This window comes from Bombina bombina, chromosome 3, assembly GCF_027579735.1.
Source record: "Bombina bombina isolate aBomBom1 chromosome 3, aBomBom1.pri, whole genome shotgun sequence".
Classification (NCBI taxonomy): domain Eukaryota; kingdom Metazoa; phylum Chordata; class Amphibia; order Anura; family Bombinatoridae; genus Bombina; species Bombina bombina.
This window is the reverse complement of record NC_069501.1, coordinates 1,278,954,841-1,278,978,175: the sequence shown is the minus strand read 5'-3', so window position 1 is coordinate 1,278,978,175 and position 23,335 is coordinate 1,278,954,841. Positions and strand designations below refer to the sequence as shown.

Sequence of the window (23,335 nt, the reverse complement as noted above, 5' to 3'; positions counted from 1 at the left end):
TGGCACATGGGTATAGCCAGAGGAGGTCTGGTTATAGGATCAGTGGTATCTGCATCAGTATAATAACACCCAGCACTATATAATGACACAGTAGTGACACTGGCACATGGGTATAGCCAAACAAAGGCTGGTTATAGGATCAGTGGTATCTGCATCGGTACAATAACACCCAGCTCTATATAATGACACAGTAGTGACACTGGCACATGGGTATAGCCAAACAAAGGCTGGGTATAGGATCAGTGGTATCTGCATCAGTATAATAACACCCAGCACTATATAATGACACAGAAGTGACACTGGCACATGGGTATAGCCAGAGGAGTGCTGGTTATAGGAATAGTGGTATCTGCATCTGTATAATAACACCCAGCACTATATAATGACACAGTAGTGACACTGGCACATGGGTATAGCCAGACATGGGCTGGTTATAGGATCAGTGGTATCTGCATCAGTATAATAACACCCAGCACTATAAAAAATAAATTAGTACATCTCCTATAAAATAATGTTTTTAATTTCAAATGTTCCTTGGTGTCCTTCACTAAGGTCTATACTTTGGAAAATGTCCGCCACAGCCTTTGTCTGTGCCTATCCCTGGATTAGGGGTATGTGGGTGGTGGGTTTTAATGTTGGGGGGGGGGGGGGGGTATATTTTTCTTTTACAGGTAAAAGAGCTTTGAACTTTATTTAATTTAGAATAGGGTAGGGAATTTTTTTATTTTGGGGGGGTTTGTTATTTTATTAGGGGGCTTAGATTAGGTGTAATTAGCTTAAAATTGTTGTAATATTTTTAACATGTTTGTAAATATTTTTTTATTTTTTGTAACTTAGATTTTTTTAATTTTTGTACTTTAGTTAGTTTATGTAATTGTATTTAATTGTAGTTATTTGTAGTTAATTTATTTAATTAATTTAATGATAGTGTAGTATTAGGTTTAATTGTAACTTAGGTTAGGATTTATTTTACAGGTAATTTTGTATTTCTTTTAGCTAGGTAGTTATTAAATAGTTAATAACTATTTAATAACTATTCTAACTAGCTAAAATAAATACAAAGTTACCTGTAAAATAAATATAAATCCTAAGATAGCTACAATGTAATTATTAATTATATTGTAGCTATCTTAGGGTTTATTTTACAGGTAAGTATTTAGTTTTAAATAGGAATAATTTATTAAAGTATAGTGTAGTGTTAGGTGTAATTGTAACTTAGGTTAGGATTTATTTTACAGGTAAATTTCAGTTTATTTTAGCTAGGTAAGCTATTAAATAGTTAATAACTATTTAATAGCTATTGTACCTAGTTAAAATAAATTGAAAGTTACCTGTAAAATAAAAATAAATCCTAAGATAGCTACAATATAATTATTATTTATATTGTAGCTATATTAGGGTTTATTTTAAGTTGCGGGAGGCTCCGGGGGCGCCGGTATAGGGGATAGAACAGTGTAGTTTAGTGTGAGTGCTTAGTGACAGGCTAGCAATAAAGCTGGGAAAAAGCCGAAGGGCAGCGAGATCGGATGAGTGATAATTCTCACAGTCCGCTGCTCATCGCCCCGTGGCTTTTTGACAGCTTTATTTGATAACTTAGGCGTATTTTTTCAGGTCCGCGGCAGCGATGTGAGGCGAGCTTAGGCGGGCGTATTGGGCCGGCGAAGCCAGAAAAGTAGACGGCTTGATAACTACCCCCCATTGTGTGCATCGTGGTACTTTAATTATTTTACTTAAATTTGTTCTATTTAACAATATATGTAAACTACTCGTCTATATACTGCAGCTAGCAACCAGTGTCTTGTATCTACCACCCTTGATTTATGGTTGGATCCTTACTGGACCATTTAACTCCACCTGTATTCTGGTTACGTTGCAATGTATTAAATTACCAAACGTTATAATGCTATATTAATTCTTCTCCTTGGTTAGTAGTTTAGCCTCACCTGTGTTAACGTAACTTCACACTATATATAGTTAATTAGAAAGCATTATCATTATTCACTACGTTATTTGTGTGAGTCTGTTTCTTACGTCTGTGGACTGGTAATGAATACACGCTAGGTTTGTGCAGTAAATTACATGTGGAAAGCACGAATAACACTGGGCTATGTATGATGCTAGGTAGCACCTTCGAATACGATTCTTATAAAGTAAACACAACAGTTCTATAGGATTTTGTTTCCACGCTAAATTAAAAAACATTTGCAAACAGTCGGGCATATTAGCTGCCCTCCCTTAACATGTTTTCTCGTTACAATTTCGGCTTTTTCAAAAGGTGGCGCGCGCCTGCGTCTCGGGGTATTAAAGAATGGCCTCCGCCCCTTCTGGGATAAATGACCAATCCACAGGCTTCAGGACTAACACTAACAAGAAGTAAGCTGTATTGCTGTCAATACATAAGAAGATTAATCAGAGAAAACAATATGGATATTGAATTGTGGAATCTTGACTATGAAATGAACCATAATAAAGTGGTTTTATGATATTTTAAACATCAGTTATGTGCTGTTATTATATCCAAATATTATGATTCAACTGTTAGTACTCGTCTATAGAATCTAACCAAAGAGTATGTAATATATATAGGAATGGAATTTTAACTGCATCTGGGTCATTATAATGACCAGGAAACAATCTATAAAATAATACATAATTCTAAAAGGGTAATATATTGAACTAAATCCATTGATTCCCCATAGTTTTGAACTGATTGTTTAAAGTCGCATTTGAGACTTCATATGCATGATAAATTGAATATATGTATTACATGAATAGGTAATATGCAAACGTCATGCTGTATGAATCATTTGGGTGTCTGACTTGCATATACCAGCCGTTTTTTAATAAAGGGAATAAATTGTGAACCGAAACTTAATAGTATAGTAATAAAGTGCCTTTATCCAGTGTATTAAATATAATGTTGCACTGAAAGATGTATACTATACATTATATGTATAAAGTGTGGTGAAAATTATAATAATATTAATAAAAGTGCTCCGGACAAAACGTAGCATATTGCTGGAATTACCAGGTGCATAACATTGTACAATTCTTTGTTTCAAAATAAAGAAGCAAGTATAGATGGTATATTTTGTGGTGATAAAGTGTTTGAGCTAAAATACTGAAGCTCGATTTGTGCATTATAATAAACAAGATTGTTTGCTTAAGAATAAAAGGAAATGTAGATCATGTGTGTAGTGTACACAAAATGTTAGAGCTGCAGTACTAAAGCACTATTAGTGCATTATAATAAACATATATGGAGGACATATTAATAAGGGTGTGAAGTGTGGGGACTGGTGATCAAATAAAAAAGGTTAAAGTAAAGGTGCCAAAACAGGAGAGCGAGGGAAGTGTTGCACTAATGTGGTTGTGACATCTTAACAAGTCAACGAAAACCATGAGGAACAAAGTTGAGATTACACATAGTATTTATTCAATATTTCTCCTGATTCTTATATAAGTTTTTAGGATTAAAGAAATATAGAGTAATTATTCTGCTCATTTATACCTTTCGGGTATACACAATCCATCAGATGTATCCATCTTGTTTCTGCTTTTAATAGTGTGTTTTCAAAATCTCCTCCCCTTAGGTCTAATGACACATTTTGGGTCTGATGTCTTAGACTGATGATGTTTGTAAAAATTAGAAGCTACGGATGTGATTATCTTATTCTTAGACAAATCACTGGGAGCATTCTGTATGTTATGAAGGTGTTCCATGACTCTTATATGTAACTTCCTGGTGGTCATGCCTATGTAAATTTTTGAGCATGTGCATTGAAGGGCATATATGACACCCACAGAGTTACAACTGATATCGTTTTTGATTTTGTATGTAGAGCCAAATCTGTCCGTTATAATTTTTATCTTTATCATGTGGTTGCATGTTGAACAAGTCCTGCATGCAAAGGATCCATTTTCCACTTTTCTTAATTTGGTATTTTTGTTGACAAAATGGCTGGGGCTTATAATACCTTTCATATTTCTAGCTCGTCTATAGCTGATTTGAACTATTTCCCAATTAGCTCTTTCAGTTTGGGGTCAGCTTGCAATATATGCCAGTTTTCTTGTATTATATCAACAGTTTGCTTGGTTTGTTGATTGTACATCAACACCAGACGGATCTTTTGTCAGGTGTTTTATTTTTGACTTTCAGTAATTCAGATCTTGGAGTCATTAGAGCTCTCCTTTTAGCTTTCCGAATACCTCTTTTACTGTAGTTTATCTGCAGTAATCTGTTTTCAAGTTCTACTGATCTTTCTCTAAAGGTTTTGTCACTCGAACAATTTCTTCTTAAAGAGACAGTCTACACCAGAATTTTTATTGTTTTAAAAGATAGATAATCCCTTTATTACCCATTTCCCAGTTTTGCATAACCAACACAGTTATAATAATATACTTTTAACCTCTGTGATTATCTTGTATCTAAGCCTCTGCAAACTGCCCCTTTTTTCAGTTCTTTTGACAGACTTGCAGTTTAGCCAATCAGTGCTGCTCCCAGATAACTTCTCGTGCACGAGCACAGTGTTATCTATATGAAATACATGAACTAACACCCTCTAGTGGTGAAAAACTGTTAAAATGCAATCTGAAAGAGGTGGGCTTCAAGGTCTAAGAAAGTAGCATATGAACCTCCTAGGTTAAGATTTCAACTAAGAATACCAAGAGAACAAAGCAAAATTGGTGATAAAAGTAAATTGGAAAATTGTTTAAAATTACATGCTCTATCTGAATCATGAAAGTTTATTTTGGCCTAGACTGTCCCTTTAATATTAAGAATTCACCTATTGGTAGAGACTTGATTGTATTCGGGGAATGTGTGTCAGGGTTTTTCCCTGTTGTGTTTTCCATGTGCTGCTGGCAGCCATTTTACTCACCTCTCTTCCTAACTATGGTGCATTGTGGGGGATGCTGCTCACTTCCTGCACTTCCTTTTATGGCCAGACTGGTGTGCATCATCCATGTGAGACAGGATGCAGTCTCAAAATTGTGATGTCATCACTTATTATTTAAAGGGCCTCTGTTTAGTATGCTTTGCCTTTGCGTTGTCTCAGACCTGTTTGTGAGAGTTCCTGTGTATTACCTGGCTGCCTGACGTCCTTCCTGGTTCCTGATCCCTGGCTTGTTCCTGACTCTGCTGTTTTCCTTGTTCCTGATTCCGGCTCATCTGACTATTCACTTTGGCTCCTGACTCGGCTCATCTGACTACTAGCTCTGGTTTTGACTCCTGGCTTGTTATTTGACTTGTGGACTTTTTATTATTTTTTGCTTTTAATAAAGGTGTGATTATTTTTGCACTTCTCGTCTCAGTCTGATTCCTGGAACCCTGACATTACGCAAAGGCCATGAATCCTGATGGTGCTAATAATCCACCTTTACCTGCCATCATTTCCAGGATGGATGAACAGGATCACCGCTTGGATCAATTTTCACTAGCCCTGCAAACCCTGCTGACTTGCACTGCACATTTGGACCAAAGTGTTCCGCAAGTTATGGCTGCTTCTGTTTCCGCTGCTGCACCTATGCCTACCAGGAGCATGTCCAGTTCTGCACCTCTACCTCAGCGATATGGAGTCGATCCTATTCAGTACAGAGGGTTTTTGAACCAGGTGGGCATTTACTTTGAGATGTTACCTTAGGCGTTTCCCTCTGACAGAGCTAAAGTGGGATTTCTCATCTGGTTACTCTCTGACAAAGCTCTTGCCTGGGCTAATCCCTTGTGGGAGACTAATAAACCTGTGATTTCAAATTACCCTGAATTTGTGGCCTCCTTTCGAAGGGTATTTGATGTTCTGGCTCACTCCTCCTCTGCTGCTAAACGACTCATGTCCATTCAGCAAGGTACAAGATCTGTTGCTCAGTATGCTATTGAGTTCCCTATGCTTGCCGCAGAGGTAGGTTGGAACAATAAAGCCCTTGTTGCCGCCTTCTTTCATGGGCTCTCTGATGCGATTAAAGACGAAGTTGCTGCCAGAGATTTACCAGAGGATCTCGAGGCATTGGTGTCTTTTTTGATCCTAATTGACATCAGACTCAGAGAGAGGCCCTCTTTCAAGGAGTGCTTGCGGAAGCCTCCTGTTCAGTTTGTGCACAGAATAAGACTCCTCGATGTCTTCCTGTGGGTCTTCTTCAACCTATTGCTAATGGTGAGCGTCCTTGGACACATCTTTCCATGGACTTCATTGTCGAGCTCCCTGTTTCCAATGGCAATACTGTTATCCTTATTGTGGTTGACCGTTTTTCTAAAATGTCACATTGCATTCCCTTGATGAAGCTGCCTACCGCTCAGGAGCTTGCTTCAATCTTTGCCCAGGAGGTCTTCTGTTTACATGGGTTACCCAAGGAGATAGTGTCGGACCGTGGTAGTCAGTTTGTCTCCAGATTTTGGCTTTACTTTTGTGCTCAAATGGGGATCCAGCTTTCCTTCTCCTCGGCATATCACCCTGAATCCAATGGGGCTGCGGAACGGTCTAATCAAGCTCTGGAACAATTCCTCCGTTTGCTATGTCTCAGATCACCACAATAATTGGTCTGAACTGTTACCTTGGGCAGAGTTTGCTCGTAATAGTGCTATTAATGCTTCCTCCAAGTTATCCCCACTCATGGCGAATTATGGGTTTCAACCATCCTTGTTGCCCGATTCATTCATGTCTCAGGGTATTCCGGCTTTGGAAGAACATCTCTGGGAACTCCGTTCCACGTGGGTGCAGATTCAGGTTTGCCTTCATCATTCTATGCAGCACCAAAAGTTCCAGGCTGATCGTAGGCGTCTGCCCGTACCTTCCTACCAGGTTGGTGAGTTTGGCTGTCCTCCCACAACTTGAATCTTCATGTGCCTTCCAATAAATTGGCTCCCCGTTATGTTGGTCCTTTTCGAATACTCCGACGGGTTAATCCTGTGGCCTACGCTCTTGACCTTCCTCCTGCTATGTGCATCTCCAATGTTTTTCATGTCTCTCTCTTGAAACCATTGGTTTGTAATCAGTTTACCACTGTGTTGCCTCGTCCCCATCCTATCTTTGTTGACAACCATGAGGAGTATGAGGTCAGCAGCATTATTTACTCTCATATGTCCAGGGGCCGTGTACAGTATTTGGTTCACTGGAGGGGCTATGGTCCGGAGGAGCGTTCTTGGGTTCTCCCTCTGATGTTCATGCTCCCACCCCCTTCCGTGCCTTCCATGCCCGTTTCCCCAATAAGCCTTTTGTCCTTCCACGGGGGAGGGGTCGTTGAGGGGAGGGTACTGTCAGGGTTATTCCCTGTTGTGTTTGCCATGTGCTGCTGGCAGCCATTTTACTCACCTCTCTTCCTGACTATGGTGCATTGTGGGGCGATGCTGCTCACGTCCTGCACTTCCTTTTATGGCCAGACTGGTGTGCATCATCCATGTGAGACAGGATGCAGTCTCAAAATTGTGATGTCATCACTTATTATTTAAAGGGCCTCTGTTTAGTATGCTTTGCCTTTGCGTTGTCTCAGACCTGTTTGTGAGAGTTCCTGTGTATTACCTTGCTGCCTGATGTCCTTCCTGGTTCCTGATCCCTGGCTTGTTCCTGACTCTGCTGTTTTCCTTGTTCCTGATTCCGGCTCATCTGACTATTCGCTTTGGCTCCTGACTCGGCTCGTCTGACTACCAGCTCTGGTTTTGACTCCTGGCTTGTTATTTGACTTGTGGACTTTTTATTATTTTTTGCTTTTAATAAAGGTGTGATTATTTTTGCACTTCTCATCTCAGTCTGATTCCTGGAACCCTGACATTGTGTACTTGTTGCAAAGAGGACATTATTAGTTGCTGTTTCTTTTCTGAATAAATCAGAACTCAAGGAACCAACTTGTTCTTTTGTGATACATAGATCAAGGAAGGTGATATCTCTTAGGCTTTTTTGGTGAGTTAATTTGATGTTGAAATTGTTTTGATTTAATTTACCCAAAAATATATCCAAATCTGCCTCTGAGCCTTCCCACAGAAACAGAATATTGTCAATGTAACAAATCCACAAGGGGATGTTTTTAGTGAATGGGTCATGTACATCAGAAAACACAATTGTCTGCTACCACCAGCCAAGGAACAAATTGGCATAAGTGGGTGCACAGGCTGTGCCTTGTGTTTGTAGGTAGTACTTGTTATTGAAGAGGAAAAAGTTCTTAGTCAGGACAAATTTAAGTACATTCAATACAAATTGATTATGTTCAATACTCTCATCAGTTGACATTGGACTGCATTCAATCCTAGATTGTGGCCTATACTGGTATACAGTGACTCAAAATCTGAAGTTACCAACCATGTAGATTCAGAGATGTTGATGTCTTTAATTAATTGAAGGACCTCCATAGGTGTTTGCAATGACTTAGAAATAGCAGCTGTTCTGCTTTAATTGCAACATTGTATAAAAACTGAGTAAACGCTATAGATAGGTGATATTACAAGTCACACATATCCAATACAAGCAGTTATATTATAACGCAAATGTACCAGTGAGCACAGTTGCTATATTCATTGGGATATTACATCAATCATCCAGTAAATAAGATCTAACATTAATTAAAGATATACACACTAGGGGCAAAACATTTCTATGTGAAATTAGGTTCCCATAGTATTAAACGTAGTGTGAACCTTTTTTATTTAGTAACAGATCTCAAGTGTCTGCATGATTTATATAGTGTTGAGTATATCACCAACAGCGAAGCTAGGACGCAGTAGCGATAATTTTAGTCATCTAAAGAAGGTATTCACTTCAATTTACCATGAATTATCTAGGTCGAATTAAAACCTCTCCTCTACATAAAGGCCTACCGTAATTCAAGGAATGGCGGTTAATATTAGTCTATGGGAGACTATATTACTCCCTAAGAAATTATCCATCTCTAATTATGTTGGCAACTTACCGTGGTAACTAACCAGTATACTGTATATTATCAATGTTACATCACATGTAAATAGACTTTGAAAACCTTGATAAATAAATATCTCTCGGGATTTAATAGAAGCAAATTCTGCTTGTTCCAGAATATAAGACAAATATCATTTGGATTCAGAATTCAGGGTTAATCCCTGTAATATTATTTATTTTACCTACAAATAACGGAAACACTCATAAGCAGTAAGACTTTATTGCACAATAATCATTACATGCTGAATATTATTTATAACAAACTGTGTTCGTTACTTAGTTCCATCGCTCCCAGGGTTAGTATCACCTTTGATGTGCGACCTTTAGAGCACCACAACTCCACAGTTATATCTGGTATACAATATATACTCACAACAGTCCAACATTATTTTGATACAGATAATCCTTATATTGATATACCTAGGATTTGGTGTTGACCAGGTGTTTTAATAAAAGTTATGTTTTAGTTTGCACCCGCCTTCTGGAAAAATACAGTTCCTACTATAGGGAGACAAAAGTGCTAGTAAGTGCAAACCTTTCTGTGCCTAGGAGACTCTTCTTCTCCTAGACATTATTTTGCAATCTCACATTCAGTAAGACAGAACCTTAATATCACACTCAGTAAACTGGACCCTAAATCTCACACTCAGTAAACAAGACCCAAAATCTCACACTCAGTAAACCAGACCTTAAATCTCACACTCAGTAAGCCACACCCTAAATCTCACACTCAGTAACACATACCCTAAATCCCACACTCAGTAAGTCACTCCCTAAATCTAACACTTAGTAAACCAAACCCTAAATCTCACACTCAGTAAACCAGAACCTAAATCCCACACTCAGTAAAACAGACACTAAATCTCACACTCAGTAAACCAAACCCTAAATCTCACACTCAGTAAACCAGAACCTAAATCCCACACTCAGTAAAACAGACACTAAATCTCACACTCAGTAAACCAGACCCTAAATCTCACACTCAGTAAACCAGACCCTAAATCTCACACTCAGTAAACCAGACCCTAAATCTCACACTCAGTAAGACAGACCCTAAATCTCATACTCAGTAAGCAAGACCCTAAATCCAACACTCAGTAAATCACACCCTAAATCTCACAGTTAGTAAACCAAACCCTAAATCTCACACTCAGTAAACCAGAACCTAAAACTCAGTAAGACAGCCCTAAATCTCACACTGAGTAAACCAGACCCTAAATATCACACTCAGTAAGCCAAATCCTAAATATCACACTCAGTAAGGCAGACCCTAAATCCCACACTTAGTAAGCCAGTCCCTAAATACCACACTTAGTAAGCCAGATCCTAAATCTCACACTCAATAGGCCAGACAGTAAATCTCACATTTAGTAAAACAGACCCTAATCTCACATTCAGTAAACCGGACCCTAAATCTTACACTCTGTAAACCAGACCCAAAATCTCACACTCAGTAAACTAGACCCTAAATCTCACACTTAGTAAGCCACACACTAAATCACCCACTCAGTAAACCAGAATCTAAATCTCCCACTCAGTAAGAGAGACCCTAAATCTCACACTCAGTAAACCAGACCCTAAATATCACACTCAGTAAGTCACACCCTAAATCCCACACTTAATAAACCACACCCTAAATTCCACACTTAGTAAACCAGACCCTAAATCCAACACTCAGTAAACCAGATCCTAAATCCCACACTCAGTAAGCCAGACCCTAAATCTTGCACTCAGTAAACCAGACCATTAATCTTACACTCAGTAAACCAGTCCCTTAATCTCACACTCAGTAAGTCACAACCTTAATCGCACACTCAGTAAACCAGACCCTAACTCCCACACTCAGTAAGCCAGACCCTAAATCCCACACTCAGTAAGACAGACAATAAATCTCACACTCGGTAAATCACACACAAAATCTCACACTCAGTAAGCCACACCCTAAATCCCACAGTCAGTAAACCACACCCTAAATTCCACACTTAGTAAACCAGACCCTAAATCCAACACTCAATAAACCAGACCCTAAATCCCACACTCAGTAAGACAGACCCTAAATCTCGCACTCAGTAAACCAGACCCTTAATCTTACACTCAGTAAACCAGTCCCTTAATCTCACTCTCAGTAAATCACACCCTTAATCCCACACTCAGTAAACCAGACCTTAAATCCCACTCTCAGTAAGACAGACCCTAAATCCCACACTCAGTAAGCCACACCCTAAATCTTACACTCAGTAAACCAGACCCTTAATCACACACTTAGTAAACCAGAACCTAAAACTCACACTCAGTAAAACAGCCCTAAATCTCACACTGAGTAAACCAGACCCTAAATATCACACTCAGTAAGCCAAATCCTAAATATCACACTCAGTAAGGCAGACCCTAAATCCCACACTTAGTAAGCCAGACCCTAAATCCCACACTCAGTAAGCCATAGCCTAAATCCCACACTCAATAGGCCAGACAGTAAATCTCACATTTAGTAAGACAGACCCTAATCTCACATTCAGTAAACCGGACCCTAAATCTTACACTCTGTAAACCAGACCCAAAATCTCACACTCAGTAAACCAGACCCTAAATCTCACACTTAGTAAGCCACACGCTAAATCACCCACTCAGTAAACCAGAACCTAAATCTCCCACTCAGTAAGAGAGACCCTAAATCTCACACTCAGTAAACCAGACCCTAAATATCACACTCAGTAAGTCACACCCTAAATCCCACACTTAATAAACCACACCCTAAATTCCACACTTAGTAAACCAGACCCTAAATCCAACACTCAGTAAACCAGATCCTAAATCCCACACTCAGTAAACCAGACCCTAAATCTTGCACTCAGTAAACCAGACCCTTAATCTTACACTCAGTAAACCAGTCCCTTAATCTCACACTCAGTAAGTCACAACCTTAATCACACACTCAGTAAACCAGATCCTAAATCCCACACTCAGTAAGCCAGACCCTAAATCTTGCACTCAGTAAACCAGACCCTTAATCTTACACTCAGTAAACCAGTCCCTTAATCTCACACTCAGTAAGTCACAACCTTAATCACACACTCAGTAAACCAGCCCTAAATCTCACACTGAGTAAACCAGACCCTAAATATCACACTCAGTAAGCCAAATCCTAAATATCACACTCAGTAAGGCAGACCCTAAATCCCACACTTAGTAAGCCAGACCCTAAATCCCACACATAGTAAGCCAGATCCTAAATCTCACATTCAGTAAACCAGAGCCTAGTAAACCAGTCCCTAACCAGTCCCTAACTCCCACACTCAGTAAGCCAGACCCTAAATCCCACACTCAGTAAGACAGACAATAAATCTCACACTCGGTAAGTCACACACAAAATCTCACACTCAGTAAGCCACACCCTAAATCCCACAGTCAGTAAATCACACCCTAAATTCCACACTTAGTAAACCAGACCCTAAATCCAACACTCAATAAACCAGACCCTAAATCCCACACTCAGTAAGACAGACCCTAAATCTCGCACTCAGTAAACCAGACCCTTAATCTTACACTCAGTAAACCAGTCCCTTAATCTCACTCTCAGTAAATCACACCATTAATCCCACACTCAGTAAACCAGACCTTAAGTCCCACTCTCAGTAAGACAGACCCTAAATCCCACACTCAGTAAGCCACACCCTAAATCTTACACTCAGTAAACCAGACCCTTAATCACACACTCAGTAAACTGGACCCTAAATCCCAGACTCAGTAAGACACACTCCAAATCTCGCACTCAGTAAACAAGAACCTTAATCTCACTTAGTAATCTAGACCATAAATCCCAGACTAGGTAAACCAGATCCTAAATCTCACACTCAGTAAGTCACACCCTAAATCTCACACTCAGTAAACCAGACCCTGTATTCCATAACCTTGTGTTAATAAGCTGCAATACTTGTGTGCTGCATTGTGTTGATCTGAGGAGCCTCAGTCTAATAGTTTTCATTGTACTGTGATTATAATTAGTCTGTCACCTCAGGTAACCTAGGAGCACACATGTGTACTGCAGGTGATATGGGGGTTGTCATATTCTGTGTCAATGTGATGTCATGTGTCACTGTTATGTCACATGTACCTACAATGTGTGGCTGTGATGTCATATGTCCATATGATCTCATGTGTCACTGTTATTTCATATGTCACTGTGATGTCATACAGTAGCGGACCTACTTAACAGAGGGCCCTGGTGCAAATATTTGTTGGGCCCCCCAAAGATAACTCAGTAGTACACAATAGTAATAATAAATAGGTTGCTCTGTATAAAGATTTTGAGGATAGATAGACCTGCAAACTGCACTGAAAAAGGCTCCCCTGCATTAAAACGATACACATTCTGTGCATGCCTATGTATAAACTGGCGGCTATGGGCCCCCTCCAGAACCTGGGCCCTGATGCCACTGCACCTGCTACACCATTGTTAGTTCCACCCCTGATGTCATATGTCACTGTGATATAATGTGTCGCTGTGATGTCATATGTGACTGTCTTTTCACATACCCTCTGATGTCATGTGTCGCTGTCATGTCACATGTCACTGTTATGTTATGTATCACTGTGATGTCATGTTTTGCTGTGATGTCATGTGTCATTGTAAAGTCACATGTCCCTCTTATGTCATGAGTCACTGTCATGTCACAGTCAGGACACATGTCAATATTATGTCATGTATATCTGTGATGTTATGTGTCACTGGGATGTTATGTGTCACTGGTATGTCAATTGTCACTGGGGTGTCAATTGTCACTGTCACGTCATATCACTATCATGTGTCACTGTCATGTTGTGTCATTGTGATGTCACATATCCCTCTGATGTCATGTGCCTCTGTCATGTCACATGTCCTGTGTCGCTGTGATGTCATGTGTCACTGTCATGTTCTGTTTCACTGTCATGTCATATCACTGTGATGTCATGTATTGTTGTGATGTCATGTGACACTGGGATGTCATGTCATGTGTCACTGTAATGTCAAATGTGCCTCTGTCATGTGTCACTGAGATATTATGTGGCAATAGGATGTCATGTGTCACTGGGATGTTATATGTCATGTAAGTGTCACTGTGATGACACATGTTCCTCTGATGTCATGTGTCACTGTCATGTCGTGTCACTGTTATGTTGTGTAACTGGGGTGTTATGTGGCAATGGGATGTCATGTGGCAATGGGATGTCATGTGCCAATAGGATTTTATGTGGCAATGGGATTTTATGTGTCACTGGAATGTTATTTGTCACTGGGATATCATGTGTCACTGTCATGTGTCACTGTTATGTCACATGTCACTGTTATGTCAGTTATCATTGTGATGTCATGTGTTACTGGGATGTCATGTGTCACTGTCATGTTATGCGTTATTCTCATGTTGTATCCCTGTGATGTCATGTGCTGTTATGATGTCACATGTCACTGTCATGTCATGTGTCACTGTGAGGTTGTATCACTGGATCTTGATAAAGCCCTAAGTTGGGTGAAACGCGTAGAAGAAGGAGAGTTGCTTGTCCTGTATAGAGCAACGCATACTAGGTACCTAGTTCTTTAAACCGCGCGTGATATACGCTAAGTGCGGGATTTACAAACATCATCACTCCTGCTGCTGCAGAGATTCCGGTTTGGTCTGTGAGCCTTTGATAGCGGCAGTTTCAAGGTGAAGTGCTAACATTGGAAACCACCTTACATGGTCAGTGGTATAGCTCAACTAAGCTCTGAAACCTGCATACTCACTGTGGAGTAACCGCCATCAATGCACGCCGAGGGGCTTGTTATCAGCTGACGAAATTTCATGGTAAGACGCCCTGGAGCGTTTCCTTTTTTTACACAAGATTGGCTACTTAATATAAGACTCTTCTTATAACACCCTTTAAGTGTTGACATTCACTCTATATATAAGGTGGATTATTATTCTACAACCTCAACGGCAGATCCACTCTTGTGTTGCAACAAAGTTGCCAAAACCAGATTTGAAATATTGACAATATATTCTTTGGATCACAGCCATATGTCGATAGACTCACTATAATATAGCAACAGAGTTGCACACTCAGATAGTGTGAAATACGAACTGATTCTTTTATATTGCACATCACCGCTTAATACAATATTAATCCATGGACTTTCTGTTGTAATATTCATGTATTTTATTTACCATTTTTATGGATGAATTTATGTGATTTTTAGATTTTGTATTTTTCTTATTTTATATTGTTGGTATTCTAGCAATACAATCAGTCATTCATTAACTTGTATAAGCTTATCTCTTGTTATAGGGAGACGTCCCTTTAATTATATATTGGTAATCACATATTTTATGTTCTAAATTTGTCTTTATTTTTTACTTTATTAAATTTAATCATATATTAGAGATTAAGTGTGGTATTTTTCCTTGCTTTAAGCGCCCTCTCATCTGCTAAGATTTTCTGTTTTCATTGTGGCCACTTTGGAGAAGTGGTCAGGAAGTCGCTTGGATCAGTTTTAGACATTTAGCGCTGTATATCATTGTTCTTTTCTCTAGGTTGTATCACTGGGATGTTATGTGTAACTGTCATGTCGTATTACTGTGATATCATGTGCTGTTGTGATGTCACATGTCACTGTCATGTCACCTGTCACTGTCAGGTTGTATCACTGTTATGTCATGTGTCACTGGGATGTCATGTGTAGCTGTCATGTCGTATCACTGTAATGTCATGTGCTGTTTGGATGTGTCACTGTCAGGTTGTGTCACTGGGATGTCATGTGTCACTATTATGTCATGTGTCACTAGGATGTTCTGTGTCACTGTCATGTTGTATCACTGTGATGTCATGTGCTGTTTGGATGTGTCACTGTCAGGTTGTGTCACTGGGATGTCATGTGTCACAATTATGTCATGTTTCACTAGGATGTTCTGTGTCACTGTCAGGTTGTATCACTGTTATGTCATGTGTCACTGGGATGTCCTGTGTAGCTGTCATGTCGTATCACTGTGATGTCATGTGCTGTTTGGATGTGTCACTGTCAGGTTGTGTCACTGGGATGTCATGTGTCACTATTATGTCATGTGTCACTAGGATGTTCTGTGTCACTGTCATGTTGTATCACTGTGATGTCATGTGTCACTGGGATGTCATGTGTCACTATTATGTCATGTGTCCCTAGGATGTTCTGTGTCACTAGTAGTAAAGGAATATGTACAGCGCCAATACAGGCTAAGGGATAAATATAAACACTAAAAGATGAGATGTATACCTGCTAAGGATAAAAAAGGATTTATTGTATTGGTAACAATAGATGTATACCTGCTTAGGCTAAAAAAGGATTTATTACAAATAAAATAGTATTGATAACAATAAATGGATACAATTAATGAGTAAAAACAATAGTAAGGTAGAGTATCTCTAAAAAACTCACAATGTGCAAATGACAATTGGATCCAAGGGTGTGAGAAAAACTAAAATGATGATATTGTGAAATCCACGTGTGAGTGTGGATACACAAATATGCAAAAGTGTTTATGCACCATAAATGTGCAACATAATATGGGCATAAATGTGCAAATGTTTTTACAGCATAAGTGAGCGGCCAAGTGTGAGAATAAAATTGTGAACACTGTGTGTAAAATAAAAAAGAATTGATTCACAACTAATAATCAAAAATACCCAAAAAATTCACAAAAAATGAGTAGTCCTGATAACACTGCAGTGCAAAAAATGAGTCACAGGGGAGTTGATACCACTGGGTGACAAATGTGGAAAAAAGGTGATGTGACACAAGGCAAAAAAGAAAAATATATGTGAAAAAATGATCAAAAAATCCAGTGAAAAACAAAAAACAAAAATGATGTTCAACAAATGTTAATAAAGATCAAAAAAAGGAACAAAAGGGGTGTTGTAATCCAAATAACAGTAAATTAGAAATGGAATCATATGAAGGAACCTTGAATCCTGAGGGGGAGAGTTCCCAGGCGAATCCTAACAACGGTCAGCTCTTTGTCCAATGTCCTAGAAATGTCCCTGTAGAAAAAGGATTAACATAGCGTAACAAGTCCTCAAAGTGGTTAAAAACTTAGAATAGTGCTTACCAACAGGTCTACGCGTTTCGGCCCCAAAATAAGGCCTTTATCAAGACTGCTGAAGTGGTAAGCTGAGAGCCTTTAAATAACAGTGTCACTTAAGTGACCGGATGTGGCTCTGGGGTGCACTTCCGGTTTCGCCATAAGTTAAAAAGAGTATTTAGCATGTATAAAGTGTATAAAATATCAAGACTGCTGCTTGGCTACCACACCTTAGTCTTCACATTTATGTTCTGTGTCACTGTCAGGTTGTATCACTGTTATGTCATGTGTCACTGGGATGTCCTGTGTAGCTGTCATGTCGTATCACTGTGATGTCATGTGCTGTTTGGATGTGTCACTGTCAGGTTGTGTCACTGGGATGTCATGTGTCACTATTATGTCATGTGTCACTACGATGTTCTGTGTCACTGTCATGTTGTATCACTGTGATGTCATGTGTTGTTGTGATGTCACATGTTACTGTCATGTCATGTCTCACTGTGTCACTGAGATGCCATTTGTTACTGTACACTGCATAAATGACCTTTAGAATTCAGTTTAACTTTCTGCTCCTCAGGTCATGCTTCACAGAGGTCCAGCACAGATATCTGGTTGCCTGGCTGGGTCTGGACTACCTATGTGATATTCTCTACCTGCTGGACATCATAGCTAACTTCCATACAGGTGAGTGGCCCCATAGCATGGTCTGTGACAGAACTGCAGTTTCTGGAGCATAACACTTGTTAATATGTACGTTTTACTGACATTTTATTAAAACTTCTATTCAATATGGTTGTAGCATTTTATATAACCAACGCGTTTCGTGTGCATTCTATACTAGCTGCACAATTCCCAGAGGGTCAGTTATTTCACCGCTGTAGATTGCTTGTAACCCTCAGTGATTGATTACTTTGTGTCTTTGAGGGTATTTATTCATTTTAAGCGATTGTTTTCAGTTCAGAATGTAAAGGGTTAATATACACATAGTAACACATAAATATATAAGTATATAAGCATATTAACACACACACACACACACACACACACATATATATATATATATATATGTATATACACACACACACACACACACACACATATATATATATATATATATATATATATATATATATACACATACTAACACATAAATATATAAGTATATAAGCATATTAACACACACACACACACATATATATATATATATATATATATATATATATATATATATATATATATATATATATATATACACATACTAACACATAAATATATAAGTATATAAGCATATTAACACACACACACACACACACACACACATATATATATATATATATATATATATATATATACACATACTAACACATAAATATATAAGTATATAAGCATATTAACACACACACACACACACACACACATATATATATATATATATATATATATATATATATACACATACTAACACATAAATATATGTATATATATATATATACATATTAACACACACACACACACACATATATATATATACACACACATATTAACACATAAATATATATATGTATATATACATAGTAACACATAAATATATATATGTATATATACATAGTAACACATAAATATATATGTATATACACATAGTAACACATAAATATATATGTATATACACATAGTAACACATAAATATATATGTATATACACATAATAACACATAAATATATATGTATATACACATAGTGACACATAAATATATATGTATATACACATAATAACACATAAATATATATGTATATACACATACTAACACATAAATATATATGTATATACACATAGTAACACATAAATATATATATATATATATATATAGTAAACGATTTCCAGTTCAGCCCACCAATGGTCAACACGCCTGGGTGCAATGATATTTTGTAAAATAGAAAACAAGAGAATGCACTCTCAGGACTTTTTGCAAAAGAAACCAATTTAATGGAACGTTTTCGGGGTTCACAACCCCTTCATCAGCATGCAAAACAAACAAAATTAAACTCATTTATAGTGTTACATATCAATTACATCACATCAACCTGTGTGTCTCCAAAGGAAAAGTGCGCCAAATTTTTTGAAATTGGAACGCATCTTGCGTTCCACAGTGTTACCCGAAACCGGAAGTTGTATTGCCTCACTTCCGGTTTGCGGATTAGATCAACGAACATAAAATTAGTAAAAAAATTATATACTATACAATTTTAAACATGTTAGGGTGACATACTAATGTAGAGACTTGTTATAACAAAGTGTGCCACATTATCATAAGTGCCTATACAATTTTGTGATGAATATGTGGTGTCAAATATTACTGCGTCCAGTCAGCATGGAAACGGTCACCATGGTGATCATATACAATCCGGTTTACCCGAAAGTGTCACAACTTATGTGGAATTTATAATTGCGTGCCAGCTGTATGGGACCACAATCTTCTTAGTGTCAGAAATAGCGTGCTATCAAACTGTATACGATCATATCACATGTTGAAAACTTGAAAAAATTAAAAAATTAAAAAATTAAAATGTTGGACCATATAACAGTACAGGTGATTAGAGTGGCAAAATGTAAATGAGAAGCAAATACAATGTTGCAGATATGGGTGCTGTGTCTTACAGTGTATCACCAGTATATTGAAGCAGGATGACACTTAGCATGTGTGCTGCTACAAATAGATATATCGAATGGGAACAGTATAGAGAAAAAGGAATATATACAATATATGTAATATTGTAGGGCTGTGCTATTATAACGCTGGGGCACCTTTTTTATATGCATTCAATTTGGCCATTAAAGGATTGTAGCTTACATCGGCCACATATAGATGTAAATGGCTATGCACAAGATCGTGCAAGGAAAAAAAACCTTATTTTAAAATTCTATCCTCAAACATAATTATAAAACAAACGAGGATCTGCAAAAAGAGATAGTTATGGTAATGGTCAAAAGGACATATAGCTCATGTGGATACTGTCCACCTTTGTGATTTGTTCAAGTGGGTGAAATAATTTTTTATGTCAATTTTTAAGACTGGTGGTGCATATTAAAGCAGTGGGTAATGGCTCCCAGCGGACCAGGCTTCCACGGAGAAGGTGGAGACGGATGTCCCCCCTAAACCATGCCGTTAGGCACACAACACCTTCCCCTACATCTAGGGGAGAGTGGAATGTGTGCCACAACGGAGCCACAATGTCCACCTGGCATACCCCAAGTATGTAGCACCCCAGTTGTTGATCATATAATGCTCTTAAAGTCCGGCATAGTGTTCAGGCCACCTGGCTGTATTGTGCCTAATCTGAACATCCACTGGGCCTCTCGTTTCAAGAGTTGCTTGTTCCGGTCGCCCCCCCGATCCAGTGGGGGTATGTGGTCTATTAGGATATAGCGGATGGAGGACACAGAGTGTGCCTTCTTAGCGCAATGTCGCGCCACTGGCTGTTCAGAGTCACCGTTTTTAAGTGCTGTCCTTATGGCGTGGCGGTGATTGGCCATACGCTCACAAAGTGTGCCAGAGGTCTTCCCTATGTAGAAGCAGGAACATGGACAAAACAATAAGTATATAACGTGAGTGGTGGTACACGTTATGGAGTGTCGGATAGAAAATGTTCGATTGGTGTGTGGGTGATGGAAAACTTTAGTACCCACTAGGCCATTGCACGTTGTGCAGCCCAAGCAACGATAGGAGCCTTTTATATTCCTCTTCTTAATAGTCGAATAGCTTTGTTTGGGATCCGTTTTCACCAGAAGATCTTTGAGATTGGTTCCCCTCTTAAACCCAACCATAGGTCGTAGATTCTGAGTAAATGTGAGCTTTGGATCCGAAGACATAATTGGCCAGTGCTGTCGGAGGATCTGGCCAATATTTTTTGTCTCCGGAGTAAAAGTGGTAGACATAATGGGCTTGTAACTAGCATCCCTTTTGGGTTTTGGAATAATCAATTCCGTCTGTGTTAGCATTGAAACGGATTCCATGGCGTCCTGTATTATCGGGATCTTGTAGCCCCTGTTCTGGAACCTCTCGCCCACTCCTTTCAATTGGGAGACCCCAGCTTCAGGATTAGAATTGTTGCGCATTGTTCTTATGCATTGTGATTTTACTATGCCTTTTAATAGGGCTGTCTTCGGATCCAAAACTCACATTTACTCAGAATCTACGACCTATGGTTGGGTTTAAGAGGGGAACCAATCTCAAAGATCTTCTGGTGAAAACGGATCCCAAACAAAGCTATTCGACTATTAAGAAGAGGAATTTAAAAGGCTCCTATCGTTGCTTGGGCTGCACAACGTGCTATGGCCTAGTGGGTACTAAAGTTTTCCATCACCCACACACCAATCGAACATTTTCTATCCGACACTCCATAACGTGTACCACCACTCACGTTATATACTTATTGTTTTGTCCATGTTCCTGCTTCTACATAGGGAAGACCTCTGGCACACTTCGTGAGCGTATGGCCAATCACCGCCACGCCATAAGGACAGCACTTAAAAATGGTGACTCTGAACAGCCAGTGGCGCGACATTGCGCTAAGAAGGCACACTCTGTGTCCTCCATCCGCTATATCCTAATAGACCACATACCCCCACTGGATCGGGGGGGCGACCGGAACAAGCAACTCTTGAAACGAGAGGCCCAGTGGATGTTCAGATTAGGCACAATACAGCCAGGTGGCCTGAACACTATGCCGGACTTTAAGAGCATTATATGATCAACAACTGGGGTGCTATATCAACACCCTATATCAGGTGTGCATAATTATTAGGCAACATCCTTTCCTTTGGCAAAATGGGTCAAAAGAAGGACTTGACAGGCTCAGAAAAGTCAAAAATAGTGAGATATCTTGCAGAGGGATGCAGCACTCTTAAAATGGCAAAGCTTCTGAAGCGTGATCATTGAACAATCAAGCGTTTCATTCAAAATAGTCAACAGGGTCGCAAGAAGCGTGTGGAAAAACCAAGGCGCAAAATAACTGCCCATGAACTGAGAAAAGTCAAGCGCAGCCAAGATGCCACTTGCCACCAGTTTGGCCATATTTCAGAGCTGCAACATCACTGGAGTGCCCAAAAGCACAAGGTGTGCAATACTCAGAGACATGGCCAAGGTAAGAAAGGCTGAAAGACGACCACCACTGAACAAGACACACAAGCTGAAACGTCAAGACTGGGCCAAGAAATATCTCAAGACTGATTTTTCTAAGGTTTTATGGACTGATGAAATGAGAGTGAGTCTTGATGGGCCAGATGGATGGGCCCGTGGCTGGATTGGTAAAGGGCAGAGAGCTCCAGTCCGACTCAGACGCCAGCAAGGTGGAGGTGGAGTACTGGTTTGGGCTGGTATCATCAAAGATGAGCTTGTGGGGCCTTTTCGGGTTGAGGATGGAGTCAAGCTCAACTCCCAGTCCTACTGCCAGTTTCTGGAAGACACCTTCTTCAAGCAGTGGTACAGGAAGAAGTCTGCATCCTTCAAGAAAAACATGATTTTCATGCAGGACAATGCTCCATCACACGCGTCCAAGTACTCCACAGCGTGGCTGGCAAGAATGGGTATAAAAGAAGAAAATCTAATGACATGGCCTCCTTGTTCACCTGATCTGAACCCCATTGAGAACCTGTGGTCCATCATCAAATGTGAGATTTACAAGGAGGGAAAATAGTACACCTCTCTGAACAGTGTCTGGGAGGCTGTGGTTGTTGCTGCACGCAATGTTGATGGTGAACAGATCAAAACACTGACAGAATCCATGGATGGCAGGCTTTTGAGTGTCCTTGCAAAGAAAGGTGGCTATATTGGTCACTGATTTGTTTTTGTTTTGTTTTTGAATGTCAGAAATGTATATTTGTGAATGTTGAGATGTTATATTGGTTTCACTGGTAAAAATAAATAATTGAAATGGGTATATATTTGTTTTTTGTTAAGTTGCCTAATAATTATGCACAGTAATAGTCACCTGCACACACAGATATCCCCCTAAAATAGCTATAACTAAAAACAAACTAAAAACTACTTCCAAAAATATTCAGCTTTGATATTAATGAGTTTTTTGGGTTCATTGAGAACATGGTTGTTGTTCAATAATAAAATTAATCCTCAAAAATACAACTTGCCTAATAATTCTGCACTCCCTGTAAATATATATATACACACACACACACATATATATACACATACTATCACATAAATATATCTGTATATACACATAGTAACACATACATATATATGTATATACACATTGTAACACATAAATACATATGTATATACACATAATAACACATAAATATATATGTATATACACATAGTAACACATAAATATATATGTATATACACATAATAAC

The 23,335-nt window shown here is 38.9% G+C and overlaps 1 protein-coding gene across 1 annotated transcript in view; it reads left to right on the top strand.

Moving 5' to 3' along the window:
* CNGA4 (cyclic nucleotide gated channel subunit alpha 4) overlaps window positions 1-23,335 on the top strand; it is a 138,970-nt gene that overhangs the window by 73,754 nt on the left and 41,881 nt on the right. Inside the window, exon 3 of the mRNA XM_053705684.1 lies at window positions 17,541-17,647. Within this exon, the coding sequence (XP_053561659.1) occupies window positions 17,541-17,647 (107 nt within the window). The remainder of the gene's footprint in view (window positions 1-17,540; window positions 17,648-23,335) is intronic.